Source organism: Tyto alba, unplaced genomic scaffold, assembly GCF_018691265.1.
Source record: "Tyto alba isolate M040663 unplaced genomic scaffold, T.alba_DEE_v4.0 Super-Scaffold_14, whole genome shotgun sequence".
NCBI lineage: Eukaryota > Metazoa > Chordata > Aves > Strigiformes > Tytonidae > Tyto > Tyto alba.
The window spans coordinates 29,251,922-29,270,992 of NW_024881276.1; the positions used below are offsets into that span (position 1 = coordinate 29,251,922).

Below are 19,071 nucleotides of genomic sequence, written 5' to 3' on the forward strand. Positions count from 1 at the left end.
ACAGGCTAGCATCTGGCATATGATGCTGAAAATGGGGTTTTAGTAATTTTTTACATACAGAAAAAGGTTTAGACTCAGCAAATGTTATGCAAGCCCATCTGTGGGGTCTGATTGCAGGGTACTGTCCCACCAGCAAAAAGCGGCGTATAATGCGCATCACAGCGTGCATCCCTGCAAATGCTCTTGGTTGCAAGTTGACTATTTAAGCATTCAGCACAACACTTCTGTAACATTTCCCCTCTGCTGAAACATGAGCCTGAATATGCCTGAAATGTGTATCCACCAGGAGTAGCTGCACTGAAGTCACAAAGGATGGTAAGGAAAGAATTCTCCCTTTGTTCTCAAGAGTGGTGTTTCGATCCAACACGTTTCCTGCAAGACCTGACACTTTTGATGGTCTGTGCTTACAGTGTCTTTTGTGGTTGGCACTGAGTGGGGAAGCCACGGTTCTCTGTGTTGCATTCCCACCTCCTGTGCCACCAGCCTCCAGTGGTCAAGCACTTCTCCCCCATTTCATCTCTTGACTCTCCCGGTCTCCATTGTGATCCAGATGCTATTAAATACAACTGAAACCCCAGGACAGAAAAAAATAGGTGGAGCTGGGGCATGGGGCGGGGAGAAGTAGGAAGAGGAGAGAAAAAGGCGGGATTCACTTCACATTTGAAAAGCTACATTTGTTAGCACTGAGGTTGTCAATTCAAAAGCAAAAAGCTCAGACACTGTACTTTCAAGGTTGTGGTATCTTAAAAGCATGAAGGCAAATAAACATCTGAAGTTTCATGTTTGCCTTTCAGAGGCAGATAAGGCACAGATAGGAGTTCAGAACACATCTACAGTCAGGCATTGTTCGTTCCCCAGGAAAATGCAAGCTCCCTTAACAAACACAGCGCTACTGGGAAAGGAGACTGGGCCCCACAGAAGGTCACTATTACCTTCACTCACAAGCAAGGAGGTCTTGTGTTGAGCCACATGAGAAAGACAGGAAGCCCCAGGCTCTGCCTGAAGCTCTGCCAGAGGCTCTGTGACAGACACTCCATAAGCTATCCACCACATACTTGTATGTACCCTCCTGTGCAGGGTAGGGATAAAATGGTATCTCCCTCATGCGTATCAGTGGCCTTTTTCACTGGGATTGCACCTCGTAATCACCAGCCTACTTACACTCAAACCTCCTCTATGAAGCAGACCAGACTACTGAAGATGAGGAAGGAAGCGAGGGCCTGCCCATATTACACCCCTCAGCGCTGTACTAGCAATCCGCCGTCAGCTCCAAATGCTGTGAGGTCGTCTGGGTGCAGAGCTGGCAGACAGGGTCACCAATGCAGCCCTAGAGGCTTGTGTCCTCAGCAGAGCTAAAGAGCTCCCAGGGAGGGCTGCTCCAAGTCCCAGAGCTACACTTTAGACGATACCAGCCCCAGGATCTCTGCGCAACGCTGTGTTGTGCAACACAGACCATCCCAGACAGACTAAGGAGTTGGGCCCCAGTCAGATGGGAAGCCTGTGGTGGAGCACAGAATTGAATCCAGGTCTCTCAGCCACCAAATTACAGCTCCAGTCCACCGCAGCAGCCACATCACAGCCCAGCCGCTCACGCCATTGTTTGCTTACACAGCGGCAGAGTATTGACTGGCCTGCACGCACCAGAAAGCATCTATGCAGGCATCTGGATACTCACAAACCCACTTGAATTATCTTGGCCGAGCGTCTCACTCAGCCTGCCAATAACTCCATCTACTCAACAAAATGGGACTCCAGTTATTGTCTACTGGGGATTTCTGAGCAACTCCATTTTATTCACTTTGTGAAAAGCTATAAAAGTCACCAGCCACAAGGCCTCAGAAAGCAGTGAGCTACAAGGGTTATTTGACTGCATTTAAAATGGAGTGATGGCTGAGTATGTCCTGAGCTAGAAAGGGGTTTCACTCCACCTGTTTCTTGTTGCTGCTTTCTTTACTGCATGTATTTCAGGAAGCAAAATGCACGCTTCTCACATGGACAGTCACTGGTGGAACCACCACTCCATGTGACTTGTTGCATCATGCATCAGGCTGAGCACCTGCAAGACAGAATCAAGCCTCCTCAAAAGACTACTGGGTCATGGGAAAACATAGTAATATGGCAAAGCCCAAAGGCTGCAGAGAAACACAGTGGAAGCAACTGTGAGCCAGAGCTGCTGCACCAACAATCCATCACAAACCACTGCCACAAGATGCAGCGGTTATTTTAAGTCAGAAGCACTCAGACCTGTGCACATTTACAGCCTCTGTATGCAGGTGGGTCAAGACATCACTGCATAAAAAGACATGTGTAATCACTCGGTTTATTCTAGTGTCACTGATAAAAATATTCCTAAACTAACACCAATGTAAGGAACATCAAAAACATAAAGCCATATAAGATCTTCATACCTGAAGAAGTAGAAATGAAAATACTGGTGATTCCCCTGACAGCTCCTCACACGCTCCGAACTCTGGAGAACAAGAACAGAGCAGATGTTGCTGTACCTGGATCAAAATCAAAACCAAAACCATCAGTGGCACGTCAGACCGTTCCACCATGGCTCCCAGGACATCATTTCAGCCACGTCCCGAGGTCCCTGCAAGCTGCAGGGCCCCGCTTGCTGCCACCACCCTGCCCGAGGAGGGGCTGCGGGGCCGGCAGCCCTTCCCGCCTCCACCCCCAGCCCAGCTCTGCCCTGGGCACCAGCGCAGCCAGCAACCCACACACGCGCTTGAGGAAACCAAACTTTTTCAAGAAACGCTAACGTCAGCTCCCTCCTTCTGACTAATTTGCTTCGTTTTTTTTTTTTTTTTTTTTTTTCTTAAGAAAACAGCAAAACTCGGCAGACTGACACGCAGGAAAGCGCCCTGCCAGGCGGCCGTGCACCGTGCCCGGCGGCAGCTCGCCGGCAGCCGGCCGCACCAGGCCCGCCCGCGGCCTCCCGCCAGCCAGCCTGCCTCCGGCTGCTTTGAAACCCTCGTCCGAGGGCATCGCGGGGAGCGCCTGCCCGGCGGCTCGCCCCGCCGCCCCCGCCAGCCCGCCTGCCCCCCGCACGGCGCCGAGAAGCGGGCTGAGGGGCGACCCGGGAGTCGCGTCTCCTACCTCACGGGGCGGCCATGGCTGCGGGCGGGAGGGCGCGACAAACTACATCTCCCAGGAGCGGCAGCGGCAGGGCCCGGCGGGGCAGGGACGGCAGCGCGGCCACGGCCCCAAACCCGCGGTGCCACGGCCCCAAACCCGCGGTGCCACGGCCCCAAACCCGCCACGGCCCCAAACCCGTGGTGTCACAGCCCCAAACCCGCGGTGCCACGGCCCAAAACCCGCTGTGCCACGGCCCCAAACCCGCGGTGCCACGGCCCCAAACCCGCCACAGCCCCAAACCCGCCGTGCCACGGCCCCAAACCCGCCACAGCCCCAAACCCGCCGTGCCATGGCCCCAAACCCGCGGTGCCACGGCCCCAAACCCGCCGTGCCACGGCCCAAAACCCGCCACAGCCTCAAACCCGCCGTGCCACGGCCCCAAACCCGCGGTGCCACGGCCCCAAACCCGTGGTGTCACAGCCCCAAACCTGCGGTGCCACGGCCCCAAACCCGCGGTGCCACGGCCCAAAACCCGCTGTGCCACGGCCCCAAACCCGCGGTGCCACGGCCCCAAACCCGCCGTGCCACGGCCCAAAACCTGCCACAGCCTCAAACCCGCCGTGCCACAGCCCCAAACCCGTGGTGCCACAGCCCCAAACCAGCGGTGCCACAGCCCCAAACCCGCCACAGCCCCAAACCCGCTGTGCCACGGCCCCAAACCCGCGGTGCCACGGCCCCAAACCCGCCGTGCCACGGCCCCTCCACCTGAGGCCAGAGCAGACAGTAGTCCCATGCCGTTCCTTCCCCCCCAAAAACAACAATTCAGAGGCAAAGCACTCCCCCCATGCCCCAGGGGTGTAGGTCCAAGGGCAAAGCAATCCAAATGCCCGTCCTCAGCTGCCCGCCTGCCACCAGCAGCAGGGGCGGGAGCTGCCGCCTGGTTTTGGCGGGGAGCTTGTCCTGAGCGGGTCTGGCAGCAGCGCGGGGGATGTGCTGGTGCACCCGGCCAAGCTCTCCAGGGATGCTCCTCCGACTGTGCCTTGCCCGAAGGGGCTGCCTCCCTGACTGTGGCATGGCCACCACGCCGGGCCCAGGTGGCCCCCGGGGTCCCGCCACCCGCTCGGAGCAGCACCATGTCGGCGCTCTCCCAGCCGGCGGGCCCCGGGGCGTGAAAAAAGTCCCGCGGGCCGGGTGGGGGGCACACCCATGGCGGGAGCGGCGGGAGCCGGCGGGCACCCACAGGCCGGCCGGGGAGGTGGGGGGAAATGGGGGGCACTCTGGGTGGGGGGAGGCTCCCCAGCAGGCTGTACTGGGACCTGGGAAACCTTCCCCCAGCGCTCGGGGGTCGCGCTTGTTCAAAGGCCGGTTGCGCTGCCAGCAAAAGGCACATCTGGAGCACGGCAGCTGCCGCCGTGCCAGATCTCAAGACCAGTCTCCAAAACGAGCCAAAGCTTCCCAAGAACAGAAGCCTTTTTTCATTTCTCTTTAACGTGAGCAAAACAAAATTGTCGGAAATGCAGCGCCAGACGTGACTGAAGTGTTTCAGCCAAAACTTTCTAAAAACAAACAACAAGCCCACACGATAGACAGCCAGCATGGGAACTTTTAGCTTAAGCGATTTAAGTCTGGCAACATGAATAGGAGCTAACCCCAAAGTCTTACAAATGAAGCACATTTTAATACTAGAAGTGTCACCAGTTCTGCTTCATATCATTCCCTGAGAGCCAGCATTGTGATACTTCAGCAGCACAGGAGAAGACAAACCATATTGAAACTCATTCCCCAGCCAGTGGAAACAAGTACCCAACATGGGAATCCCTTAGGAAGCATAGCAGTGGGACAGCCTTGACAACGGGGTATAGAAATCCCTCCTCTGAAAGCCAGAAGGCAGGATCTCAGCTGTTTACACCGAGCCCTGGCTGATGGGATGTAGCCAGCACCTCTCTCGCCCGGCTTGCATCCCAGATAGACAGATTGCTCTGGAGAACCAAGGAGCAGCAGAAGAGGCAGCTTGGTCAGCTATGGACTTGAGGACAGATGATGAACCTCTGGAAGCTGCCCTAGACAACCAGGACATGTTCCTAGATGAGATTGCTAGTTTAGCTGCTCTTTTTGCTATAAAACAGGCCTTGTCAGAAGTCCGTGAGTCAATCTTTGCTGACAATGAATAATTAAATAAAAACGAAAGCCAGATCATTAGAAAAATAGTTTGGAAGGAATGTGTGTAAGTATAGGTTACCTCCTATGATTCATACCATAACACACTGCTCAATCAATAGGTGGAGATTTTGATATTTTACTCTACGTTTTCAAGTTATTTTTAAGATGGGCTTAAGTCATACAGTTTGGATCTAAATCAGCACTTTTGACCACTAATTCACAGTTACTGTGAGTTGGGAACATCCAGATCTGCTTCTGGATTTAAAAAAACCTTTAAAAAAAAATCAAGTTATTCATTCTCTTGGTTTTATTTTCCTGAAGAACAGAATATCAAAGCAAAGCAGAATCATGCATTTTTCCTGGGTGTTTCCCGAACAGCTGTGCCAAGGTCCTCGTGGGAAACAGTAATGTTGATTTCCTCAGCACTCTGTTCCACATTGACCTGTCTGTTAATTTAATGAACAGTTTCACAGATATTTGTAATTCCAGTGAGTTTCCTGCATGTAGCTATATTATTCCTCATTGCTGATGCTTCCAAAAAGTCAAGGTGATCCGGGGCTTATTTTGTCCCTTGCACCCAGGTTTTCATGGATCACACACTTGAGGTCTTCTCGATTCAGAATTTGGCTTTTGTACTTCTCTCCCCAGTCCTCAACGATGTACTGATGATAGGGGTCATTGGAGTGCTCTCGTCTCTTTGATTTCACAGTACTCACCAAGATTGCCACGATAATGAAGGAGAACATCCCAATCATCACCATCAAATAAAGGATAACATAGTCAAAGTTTTCAGCATCAACCTTGGCTTGCAGTTTATCTGCCGTTTCTGTCATGTTTTTCCTCCAGCCATTCATGTAAGTGAGAAAGGTTTCCTTGAAAATATTTTCCACTGCCCAAGTGAAGTTTCGCATTTCAGCCATCCTTGCAAGTTACAGCAACTAGAGACAACATGATACTTAATTTAATCAAATATTTATATTAAACCAGTTATGTTGGTTTCTCTTGTTCACATTATGACAATTAACTACTAACACCTGCCACCCGCCACTTAAAAGTGCAGTACCAATTTTAGATCAGCTGAGAATCCCCATCTCTGAGTGGTTCAAGATGTTCAGAGACCCCAGGAGGTCTTACTCCTCACTCAGGTCACTTTTGGTCTGTGGGAAGCAGAATACATGTTGGTGAAGACTAGTGACCATGGGGCCTCATGACCCATATTATAGGGGTTGAGGCACACTGCCTTCCCTGCTGAGGCAGAACACTGAAGAAGCATTTCACACAGGAGAAGACGATGTACCAGGTCCTGTAAGGGCCGGCACAGTGCCACTCCAGGCCGCTGCCCAGGATCTCTCAGGGAGGGATGTGACCTTCCCCTTTTCCTGTTTGGTCTCAGACTTTACATCTGGCGTACCCATGCAAGCGCAAATGGGTCCGTGGGAGCATAATAGCCAGACAGCTAACTCCTAAACGGTAGCCTGATAGACAGGGGAGGGACAAGAAGGCAGAGCCCCCCTACCTGGAATAGCCTCATCATTAGGGCCAGCCACCCCAAAGGGGCGGGGGGTGCTGAGGAGTGCTGCAAAGCCACATCTGTCTTGCCCCTCTCCCAGCTATCCCAAAGCTCGCCACAGTCAGACCCAGCTGCAGTTCAGAAAATCATGAATCAGGTCTCCATCACACAGGAGACGTCCCTCTCCAGCACACTTCTGCTGCAGAGCTCACTCCCGCCCAGGGGCAAGGCTGGCCTGGTTTCCTATGGACGCAGTGCGGGGACACCTGCCCCAGGACCTGTCGGGAGCTGTTGTTTTCCATGGTCTTTCTCTAAGGCTGGCTTTCAGTGTTGCTAGTGTTGCTAGCAGAGGAGAAAAGGGTGGGAGAGGGACCCAGCTGAGGCTCCCAGGCTGTTAACCCTGGAGCAGAGCAGTGGGGGTGTGGAGGAGAGATAAGGGAGAGATACCTGCTCAGCAATTGATTATTTTTGTCCAGATAGTCCCCTGATCCAGTCACTCTGTTCTGATCCATCTGGTCCTGCTTGAACTGAGCTAGGTCTGGGGCAGAAATTATCACATACCGACTCCAGTGAAGGAGCTCTCAAGAAGCTCTGAGAAAAGCTACTGTCCTTTTCTGCCTTTCCTACATAAAGAGGAGGGCGAGACCAGACTGCAACCTGATAGCCTGCAAAAACCAAAGGCTGTGGTATAGCATTTCAGTCTGATGCTTTTGTATAACACCTGTCCTTCAATGCTTTAGGTCAACCAAGCCCTACAACATGAGGCAAAGCTTCCAAAGTCACTTAATCTCAGTGCAGTCTTCAAGCAATGATAAGCTTACTGAAGCCTATGGTAAGAGGCAGTGAATTTTCATCCCTAGTAAGAAATTGAGGTGTCTTTTGAACAGGAGTTCAGTGATCTACCTTCCACTGCTTGTTGGACTAGCCAGGTGATACCAGTGTGCACAGAACAGGCACGCATGCACAGAAGGACACAGGTACACATGCATGTAGGTATCTGCAATTATACACTCACACACTCAAAGATAGGGGATAAAGATAAGCAAGCTATAAGCAAATCCAAATACAAACTGCTTTGAAACTTTTTTGTTTGTAAAATCTCTCTGCATTTTCTCTGATACAGAACAAAAATTACTATGCTTTTTCAACAGGAAATAAAGCATTGCCAACAGAAACTTACCTTTTCTGTGCCCTTCTCTAATGAAATTCACAGTAGCACTCAGGATTTTAAAACTCAGCTGGATCTTCAACTTGAAGTAGCCTCCAACCTGCACAAGGCTATAAGCAATTGTCTGTTAAATAAGTGCCTTGTACTGCACGCTTTATGTTTATATTCAATTAAATGCTAAATCTAATCTCACCTGGAAAGTCAAATATTGGCTGATAGCTTACATCAGTCATCCTGTCAGATGCTGAGTATTACTCTTTATGCTTATTACTGCAATTTCATATATCATAAAAGAGCACTGCTGTGCCTTCCTAGGGGTAAACATTGATGCAGCTCAATCTTTGTTGACCCAGACAGAAGAAGAGTAAAGATGAGCTCTGCAAAATAATGATAATAATAACAACAACAACAATAATTCCCATGGCTGATACAGGCACGAGAGGCTGAGCACTGAGCAGGCCTGCCAGCCTGTCAGGCTGCTTAGTGCCCACGGTTTGCCTTTCCTTTTTTACCACCAGTATGGTGCTTGTTAGTGCCCAACCCCTCCGTGAAGCCCTTGATGCAAGGAGCAGGCACTCGTACACAGCCAGGACCAGCCTCGCTGAGCTCTGCTCTGTGTGCACCTCGCTCATGATCTGGAGCAGGAAAAGACAAAAACCTACTTAAAAAAAAAAAAAAAAAGGCAGAATTGGTTAATATTGATTTTATTTCTAGCAAATAGCAATTGCTGACACCTAACTGAAAGGCTCTGAGTCACACCTTAGAAAATAGCAGCATGCTTATTGAAACAAAACAACTTCAGTTTCAGTCAGCAGCAGTTCCTGCCTATGGTGGGGACAGTCAAGGGAGGGTGATTAGGTTGGGATTGTGGTACAGAGTGCTCCATGAGCACATGGGCTGGGACAGACTTTCTGTAAAAATATTTTCATTTACAGATAGTCCTGCCTAAGCAATTTGCAGAGAAAGCAATTTCCCAGGTAGCTCCGCTTTGAGGAAGATAAAGCAAGGATGGACTACCCCTGAATCAACAGCGCACATCAGAAGAAGGGAGATATGCTCTTGGTATGGAAAAGTGTTAATCCCTGAGGAAGCGCTGCTAGTGCCGTGCTGCTGACATTGTCATGGTTACAGCTATCATTTCTCCTGGATGATTTTCTGTGCGTGAACACCTCCCAGCACGGGGGCGAGCTGCTGGCAGCATTTCCTCTCTGATCCCCCGCTTCTCACTGGCAGTTTCCCACGTGCCCTCGGCTCGGCCCCTCGAAGTCAAGGTGGCTGGCAAGCTGCTTCTGTTTGCTTTTATGAATCCCATCAGCCAGAGGCACTGCGGCAAGTCCAGCCTCCTGCATTGTGCAGCTGGAGACATGCCCGGGTTGGTCCTGGCTGGATAAAGTCACCCAGAGCCACCAGCACGCTGTTAGAGAAGCTCCCAAATGCCGGGCTGTGAGCCTGCCCACGGAGGTAAGAGAGGAGCCATAGCCCTGGAGGTCCCTGAGCAGAGGAGCTTATGAACTGCTGCCCTGGACTGACGATAACCGTGTGAAAGGATTTATACCTCCTTCAACCAATCTCTTCTACTGTCTGTTCCTGGTCAGTCCTCTTTGGGCAATGCTTGCAGGCATACACTCGTGCGTGCACACAGGCATACCTGCATATGTAAAAGATGCATATGTTGTGAAGCAGACATGAAATTTAACTGCCACATCTGTTCTCAATGAAACCAGAAGAGGCCTTGAATAATCCTGTTCTGCTGTGTGTCCCCCTGAAGGTCACATTTGCTCAGGGTTTGCTTAGTCTTTATAGCAATGAGGTGATCAAGGGTGTAGGACTGGTTAAGAAGAAGGAGGGGCACCCAAATGTCTTGGGCAGGAAAGGTGGCTGCCTTACTATTAGTCTCCCAGGTGTAGACTAATATTAAGCAAAATGCTTCTGATCTCAGTGGAGAAAGGTAGGAACAGCTGGTTGAGCCTCCTGTCTCTACCCCAAGAATGGCCAGATCATGACAGCCAGGAAGAGTCCTTGGTGACTGGAAAAAGGCAAGCGTCATGCTCATCCTCGAGAAGGGCAGTAAAGGCCCAGGGAGCTGAAGGATGATCACCCACACCTTAAACCATGTGATGATTAAGGGACAAATCCCTCTGGGAGCCATTATCAGGCATGTGAAGAACAAAAGGTGATTGGAAACAGCCAGCATAGGTTTACCAAGGGCAAACTGTGCCTAGTCAAGCTGTTTGTTTTCTATTGTGAGATGATGGGAGGGCTGTTTCAGTGGATGAAGGCAGCGTGGTAGTGGTGGTTTGCCTTCGTTCTAGCAAGATTTCAGCATGGTCTCATAATATCCTTGTAGCCAGATTGGACAGATACAGACCAGATGTGTGGACCCCAGAACTAGCTGGACCACTGTCATGGGCAGGATAGAAGAAACGACAACCCACAGCAGATCTGGATGCTGGGCTTTATGTAAGAACCAAGGATATTAGTGCTTTTACACCCATCTGCCAGGTCCACTGCAACAACTGACCATTCACTGACGAGGCAGTGCTGTGGCAACATCTGTTCTTGTCTCCCAGGTGTTGTGGAGCAGGTGGGTCCATCCTGTGACAGGGTGCTGTCATCAGCAGGAGGTACACCACATGTAAATGTGCACAGTATTTAACAGAATAAACAACAGTACAACATGTTGCAGCCCTGTGGTCTTGAAGGCACCATTCAAGGAAAACATTTTTTTTTTTTAGATGTACAGTAGGCTCTGAACCGAATGATATTCAACTGTTCATAACTTTCATGATTGATAATCCTTCTATGACTGTGTAGCAATGTATTCATTTGTTGACTATTTTACAAATCCTTTGTTAGTCTTACTGGTGAGACGGTGAAGAAAGTAGCAGACATACCGACGATGTGATTAGACCCAGATCTCATAGGGGAGTTTATGTGACTTCATTAGCAATTCATCTCTCCCAACATTTTGCAATATGTATTGTACATGCATAGAGGGATACTCATAAACAAACACAAACATGCATACACATAACATACATAGATCATTATCTTTAGGATTGGAATGGGATGATCAATTTGCTGTTTCCTCTAGCAAATAAGATTAACAGAACATCGTTATTAATAGCAATCTTTGTTCCCCAGACATTTCCCTTCATAGGAGCTTCCAGTTTACTCAGTCACTCTTTACCAATTCTCTATGAGTTGTTTCCCTGTATTCTCTACGATAAACAGATAAACTACACTTTATTTTAAATCAGCAGCTGATATATTTATACACAGCTTTTGCCATCTTCTTTTTCATTCCTTTTCTTTAAACTAAGGAAATTAAACATACATAATTCATGACTTATAGGATTCATTACTTAGGATCATGAATTTTATAGGGTTAATTCTTAGAAACAAAAGAATATAGTTGTTAAGTGTGGTTATTGGAGAGGTATGAGTATCCTCTCATATGTACCTATGTAATTATCCTTCTGTTAGAGTTAAATCATAATATTGTATTTCTTTTTTTATAGTTAAATCATAATATAATACTATTCACTGTGCCTTTCAGACCTCAAAACTTTATACAAACAGACTTAACCCACAATTTTCTCAGCCTCTAACTACTGATATGCTATAGTGCTAACTACTGATACTTAGAGTGCTGATAGCATTTAATTAGTTTCCCCACTGCTTTTAACTTTTTACCTTCTTGATAGCCCTCCTAAATTCCTTCTGGTATTTACACATTTGCTTAAAAGAACATTAGTGAAATTGACAGTTCTGTCCCTGGGTCTGGCTGCTGCTTTTCACATTGTTGTCCATCAGTCGATCACCCTGTAAAACAAAAAGATCTACCAAGGCCACTAGGTTTTTATAGTTTGGCTTTAACTGTGACTTCTGAAACATTTCCTCTTAAGATTACTCAAGATTACATCTATTAATTACGTTTGAACTGTTTCTTTATGTTGATTTTTCTTTATAATCCAATTTTTACTACATCCTGGGACATTTTCCAGGTCCTTCTGGTTTCTTACAACAGTGTTGGTAATTAAAGATGCTACTTCTTTATTTTTTGTTTTGCAGCTGTGCTTCTAGGTCTGTTACTTGTTTCTTGCATTCTTGAGCATGGCCTCTGCTGTGGGACAGCATGTGTAAGATACCACATCTCCAGGAGCTTTGACTTCTACCTCTCAAACATTTAACTCTTCTGCCTCTGTTTGCCATTCCTTTAAGCAAATCATTATGGTTTCATTGTCTTTCTGCATTCACCCCATGCATGATGAATGCTATTTTCTCTCCCAGGGTGGGGGAGCTAGGACTTATACATCATTTCCTCCCAAGGGTACGGCTTTCAGCACAAGTGGGCTGTACAGGTTGGGTTTTCTTTTTACGTGAGGAAATAATTTTGTAATTGTTTATTTCTTATGTAAATGTTCTTCCATCTTTCAGAGACCAGTGCTTATAGGTTTCATCCTTAGCCTATTTTCTGGGGCTTTTGTCTGCTCCATGGTAAGTACATTTGCTGGTTCAGTGGTTGGAGTATTCTGTTTTTTTTTTGAGAGACCCTGGGACCAAATGGAGTGTTAGACAGCTTGATCACCTATTATAACATGTTGGGTATGTTTTAAAAAATATTAAACCCCATCCTTTTACATAAGATCTGCCATGAGTACCAGCCAAGAGGAACAGCTGATCTGCTGGAAGGTTGTCCTACTATTTAGAGGGATCGTGACAGGCTGTCCCCAAAATGTTCATATCTGGTAAAAGCCTATCTCTAAATATTAGAATAACTCTATGTCTGAAGATCGCTCTCATTACATCAGAGACCCACATCAGGATGCACTATCCTTAATAGCTTATATAGAAACAATTAAAAGAGTACAGACAGTGGAGAGGAACACCTGGAATGGTCCTTTGTGGTTAAATAAAAATACGTTTGACAAAGCAACATTTTCCAGTCATCACAGAAATGAGAGGAAAAACATTCAGAAGGAAAGTCAATTTTAGTGATATTTTGTTACGCAGTACCAGTATAAGTAAGGTTGTGAAGGAAACCCCTTTATATCTATGAGAAAAGAGTGTATCACATCAGCATGCTTTCAACAGTGAGGGACTCCAGCCTAAGAAGTTTCTTAACACTGAATGCTTGAAAAAAACGACCAGGCAGAACAAGTCAGGTCCCAAGCCCTGTCTGTGTCTGGTGCCGGGACCACACTGCAACTGAGGTACCAGCACCTGCCTCCCTGCCAAGATATGCACTGCTCCCCTCAGCCCAAACTGCAGGGATGGAGAAATCATGGCCAGGCAGATACTGCAGTCATTCAGGTTTGTTGCTATGGTTTTATGTGTTGCTGTTGCAAAAGCTGTAGAGGATAAATAAGGGTGTTGCCTGCACATAGCATTTAAATGAAAAAGCAAACACTTAGTATTTCACTATGTCCAGTGCTTAGCTTCTGGTGACTTGGGGAGATTCACCCCTCAGCCTCTTTGAGATCATCCTTCTGAAAGCAAGACAGAAAATAAACACCTTTCCAAACAACGACCACAGCAACGGCTTTTGCTGGAGACAGATAGAACTCTGAGGGACGGGTCATCCAAGACGCAGGAGGTCAAGGGCATCCCCACATCAGCCCTGGAGAACACGAGCTGCCGAGCGACCTCCCTTCCTAGCACGGGCAGCGGGGATTGTGCCTGCATGCACCACTGATAAACTGCATGGAGGCCGGCGGCACTGCGCCCCTCCTGCCTGCCAGCCCCTGGGTAAGGCTAACAAGGGCTACCTGTTGTGGCCACATGCCCACTGGCACCCCCGTGCGTGGCTGCGCACAGGCTGATCACCTCTCCTGTGGAAGCCTTATCCTCGCTGCTGCCCAGGCAGCCAAAGGGCTCCTGAAAGGCAGATGGGGCTGTCAGCTCCCAGCCTGACCTCTTCACCGCACCACAGCCTGAGGACAGCATCCTTCTGGCTGGGAAGATAAGATATGGCACGTTGAATGCATGTATGTGTGTCCCTCAGAGAAGAAGAGAGACCTGAAGTGACCACACAGGTTCCCTCCTAAATACTGGGTGGATTTTCACCATACTTTCAGCTGTAATTAAATTATTGTTGCCTGCAGCTAAACTGTAGTGCACCACCTGTGGTTATCTGGAGGCAAGGTCCTGCTCAAGGCCAGTGTCATGAAAGGCAAAGTTAATGGTAATAACTGACAGCAGCAATTTTGTTCCTAACAGGTTAAGCTGAATCTGTTCTTCAGATGGGAAGCTGCAGGTCAGTTGCTTGCTGGGTTGTAGCTAGGAAGCAGGAAGATCTGCAGACACACACACACACACTTCCCACATGCACAAGCGCACCTGGCAGCACCCAGCATTGCTGCCCGCTGCTCCTCACCCTCACTCCCCAGGCCCCTGTGGGGGAATATGGGCAGTAGCTCAACCAAAGCAGTTAAAGAGATGGAGAGATGATAGTAAAGAGTTGGATGGAGAGTATAAATGTCATCCAGGGCAGCGCACAAAGCAAGGTACTGTCTGTGCCTACCTGCCTGCTGTTTCCATGGAGTATCTCTGAAAACCACAAGTCATTTGCCATCAGTGGTTTGAACTAGCATCAGTGGTGGTATGGCGGTACCACTGGCCCTCATGTCCCACAACTAGCCTGGGATCTCTGCCCTCTGCTCTCATGTTTATACACTTGAGAGCTATGCTCCTGTTCCTGGAAGTAAAATTGCATCATGATCCATCAGCCTCAAATGTTTTGTTTCTTTTCCTGGCATTTGCTCTGATAAACACTATCTGTGTAGCTAAAGACTGACTAAAGAACTGTGTGCTGTGCACTTCAGTTAACAGAGTAAGACCTTCTGAGTTATTAGGGGTAGTGACAGCTGTTGTCACAGAAAAATGCTTACCCTGTGCAGAGAGACTTAGATAGCATCTATACCTATGCTTCAATTTGACTTCCAGTGATGTCCACAGCTGAACATGATGACGGATGAATGTTTCTTCCTTCTGTCTGTGTTGTCCCTATAGGTGCCTAGTCTGGGGAAAGGAAACAGCTCTTTACATGTTCTCTTCACGTCCCCGCAAGGCATCCAGTGACAGGCAAGCCAGACCCTAGGCAGTGCAAGAGGGCCAAAGGTATGTGCTTTGGCCTCAAGGTGACCTGAGGTTTTGTTTGGGATTGCGCTGGGTAGCAGCTCACAGAAGCTGCAGCACAGATATACGATGGTAGCAGGCATTGTGCCACACGTGTTCTCTAGCAAAAAGCCATTTTTCACAAACATACTCACTGGACCCTGGTGTCTCCTTAAGAGTGAGCTGCTAGTTTTGAGGAGTTTCTAGGGAATGGAAACTGGGAGAGGCACCCTTGCTGAAATCACGTTTTATTACAAAGTCCTGTCCTCATAAAGCAGAGGGAAGGGAGAGTGGTAGTTACAGCAACAGGCTATGGGTTTGGCAGGAGATCATCACACTGACAGAGATCACTGGTTGCAACAGCTCCTCTAGGCAGGGGCAGCTCACAGCTTCTGATGGGGCTGAATGCCCACAGTAACACCAGTAGCTTCAGGTCTTGTTCCTTCTCCTTTCATATCCTAACCATAGAGGGTGGCCTGTAAGCTGGATCCAAACCTGACTGAGTCTCTGAGTCTTTACAAAAGCTCCCTGTCCCCTTCTTTCTTCACACAGTGCACTGCTAAGCTGTGGACGTTCTTGCCATGGGACACTGTAGATGCCAGTAGCTGGCAAGCATTCAAAAGTGATTAGACTGATTCAGAGGAGAAAAATATGTCAGGAGTGTTTGAGTAAAAAGACATCATGCCCTGTCACAGCAGACTGCTGAGGATTATTCTGGGGAAGTGTGACTACATGATTGCCCCATTTTTATGTTCTTTCTTAGGCTTCCAGGTTTGACCATTCCCTTGACAGATTTCTTCACTTAACAAAACTTCCCCACCCTGTCTGGTAAGGGGGAGGAGAGGCAAGAAAGAAGATGGTGGGAAGAGAAAGCAAGTGGACAACAGAGAAAACAAAGGGAAGGATGTACAGGTCACCAGGATGATCCCATCACACCTCCCTCTCTGCGAGCAAGGGTGCCATGACTTGATGGAGCTTCAGACAGGACAAGGTAAATAAAAAGAGGAGGGCAGGGGAGCAGCCAGAGCCTTTCTAGAAGGCTCTGCAGGGGTCAGAAGAGAGATCACAACCTGCCACCCACAGGGTGCTTGTGTGCCAGGGTGTCCCTCTTGCCACAAAAGGCTAGGCAGGCTTGTGGCTGACCCAGGATAGACATCCTTATGTGGTTGTAGCCCACTGATGCTCCAGAGTGGGCTTCAGCCCTAAATTTGATGGCAGCAATGTAGCATCACAGCTGGGGTGGATCGGGGCAGAGGTGCATGGGTGCTTAGGCCAGCTTTGGCACCAGCCCTCCCACGGGCTGCCCCTCCGGCACAGCCCAGATTGTCAGCAAGCTAGTTCTGCACTCTGGCTCAAGTGAGGTCCACAGAAGCCAGTGGGAAATTTGGATGGAGTGGAGCAAGGAAAGCCTGAATTGGAGCTGGAGTTACTGATAATACCCACTTTTGCAGGGCTTGATGTTAACAATTCACGTCTGCAGATTTATGGACTTGCTGCTGAAAAGTGGCACGTATGAGTGAATCATCTGTTTTCATAACTCCTCAGCAAAACAAGGGGTCTGATTCACACAGGCAGGAAAGTTCAACCATTTCTTCAGGAGGGCTGCAGCAAGTCCTTAGCAAGGATGCATTTCAAGACACCTTTTAAAGCAGTGCTGTTTAGAAGACAGAGGACTGAAGTCAAGGATTAAATTCTAGCCCCCCTGCTCTCTGAAGAATTACAAGACACTTCTGGGCCTTTCAAGTTCTGTTGGAAGCATTTCCTCCTATTACCAAGCACTGCAGAGCCTGACAGCAGATGTGTTACTTGTCCAGTGGATAGATCTACACAGACAACTTCACCCGCTCCAAAACAACAAGCTGTGCTTTAAACCAGCTTGAAGCCACGTGTAAAAGACTCTGCCTTAGCTCACACTTGATCTCTCCCCTATGAGACGCATTTAGCCAGTGATCAAGACTTGCCTCCTGCATGGCCATGAGATGCTTCTGCTCAGGACAGGCCCCCTTTCAAGGTCTGGCAGATAGCTAGGTACCACTGCCCCATTTCTCAGAGGCTGTGAAAGGAAGCACTATCAGAGCAGCATGCCTTCCCAGCGCGTTCCCTCGGGAGTGGGTGACTGTCAGAAGCTGGGAACTGAAGTGCTTGTCAAATATCATGCCTGTCTCCCCTAGTCCAGAGCCTAGTGCAAACCAATCCCTTTTGCACAGGAGCTGAATGAAAATGCCTGAAAGCAGCACAGTCTCAGATTAAATATTTCTGTGTTTAAACCCATGTTTGTCCATATGCCTATGTGCAAATACATCCATACATCCAAACATACACTTTTATATATTTTAATCCCTTCTATTTGTAAAGGCTATATGAGTGCTTTGCTAAGGAGTTGAGGAGGAGAAATGGACTGGAGACCCCAAGACACAGCCTGAGGTTTGCAGGGGCTGCGTGTAAGCTGGGAAGTCTGATAAGAGAGCAAGTCAGGGTACAAATCTGTGATATTTAATGTGAGAGCAGAACAGAGCACAGCTCACTGCTTCGTCTGTACCTGTGAGATGCAGCCCTCAGTGCAAGCTCAGGTTTCACTGCACTTCTTCCAGGAGTGCGCCGAGGCCTCTTCCCACCCAGGCCTGGTGGGCACATGCTGCCGGTCTGCTGGAGCTGCTGCTGGTGCTGGACCCCACACCGGAGGAAGGCTGCCAGCCAGCACTGTGCTACCTGGTGGGGCCCCGTGTTCTAAACCTGGGTGCTAGCGAGCAGGCACATTGCTTGAGCATAGCAGCTGCCCCTCAGCCACACAAGTCCCTGTGGCGCTGCCTCCCGTGTTGGGAAAGAAGATACCTGAGAGCTGCTCTTCTCACCTTGTGGCACTTGAGCAGCTTTGTTACTGGTGGGGTCTGGGCACCAGCAACCTGTGCGGATTGCCTGTGCCACGCTACGCTGCGCAGGCGGGAAGAGGAGAAGAGCACCCAGCACAGGTCATGCCAGCATTAGCTGTTATGAGCACATGGTCACTGCGGCTGGGTGCAACCTGCTGACAAGCTCAGTGTTTTGCAGAAACCTCAAGTGAGGTCTAGAGCTGCTATTTATCTTGGGTTTATTGCACTCCATCATTGCATATTAAAAAAATCTGCTCTTTATTTTTCCCAACCTGTAGACCTGGATTCAGTCTAGTAGAGATGCTCGTTGCGTATACTTGGGGCTTTAATGGAGTCCTGTGACTGTGGAACCAGTTGATACTGCTCACATGGTGAGAGTGAAAGGCCAGGTCAGGACATTTTATTGAAATAGAAAACCAGAGCAAGCACCCTACACAACCTCATGCAATGGCATCTTCTGAGCCCAGCTTCACTGTAGAGTAAGTTACATTACACTGATATTTATTTTGGCGGAAAAATCTATGCTTTACACACAACAATCCATAGAGGTCACTGAGGCCAAAACATATCCCGAGGCCCCACATAACCCTGAGAGCTCTAAAAAGTAAAGACAACTGATCATTTCAAGCCCATTGACAAGGAAGGAAAACAAGTGTGTCAGCACATGAGTTAAGAAATAATTGCTCATTTAACCTGCTATATGTTGCATGAGCACAGGCGCATTTCTCGTTTCCTCAACCTTCCTTGACCTTGAGCCCATTTGCTTATATGGCTGCAATCCAGTTGCACAAACTGTCCTCGTAATCTGCCCGTGTTCAGCTCCCGCTTCCAGCAGAAAACCCTCTCCTCCGGAGTGGCAGGCAGAGGCCACCCACACGTGCACGCCTTCCCCACGCCGGTGCCTTTCCTGCGCCTTCCCTGGTACCCGGCCTCGGCACCACGGTGCCTCAGGGTGTGGGGCTGGTGGTGTGTGGGGCGACCTGGCACCCCCTGGCACCAGCCCGCTCTGGATCCGGTGCTGACCCTGCTCCGAGCGGGGCTCGCTCCCTGCTGTCCCCCATCCGGCACCAGCTCCCCCAGGAAGGTGCTGGGAGGCGAGGCAAGCTCCTTGTGCTGCTTCGCTGGGCTGTGCATCTTCATGCCCCCTCCAGGATGGCTCCCAG

At 49.0% G+C, this 19,071-nt stretch overlaps 2 protein-coding genes across 5 annotated transcripts in view; both read right to left on the minus strand.

The window, feature by feature from the left end:
- The window catches only part of SMIM11 (small integral membrane protein 11), a 35,141-nt gene extending 32,643 nt beyond the window's left edge, over positions 1-2,498 (minus strand). For all 3 annotated transcript variants that reach the window (XM_033011318.2, XM_033011319.2, XM_033011316.2), the window contains exon 1: positions 2,409-2,498. The gene's annotated coding sequence lies outside the window, so the exon portion shown is untranslated. The remainder of the gene's footprint in view (positions 1-2,408) is intronic.
- A 3,032-nt stretch (positions 2,499-5,530) lies between these two features.
- The window catches only part of KCNE2 (potassium voltage-gated channel subfamily E regulatory subunit 2), a 92,259-nt gene continuing 78,718 nt past the window's right edge, over positions 5,531-19,071 (minus strand). Inside the window, exons 1-3 of one of the 2 annotated variants that reach the window (XM_009976807.3) lie at positions 8,113-8,799; positions 7,932-8,029; positions 5,531-6,179 (exon numbers count right to left, since the gene is read on the minus strand). In XM_009976807.3, coding sequence (XP_009975109.2) covers positions 5,784-6,161 — 378 coding nt within the window. In that variant the 5' untranslated portion in view covers positions 6,162-6,179; positions 7,932-8,029; positions 8,113-8,799 and the 3' untranslated portion in view covers positions 5,531-5,783. Of the gene's footprint in view, positions 6,180-7,931; positions 8,030-8,112; positions 8,800-19,071 lie in introns of those variants that run through there. The other variant, XM_033011315.2, reaches the window with a different exon arrangement.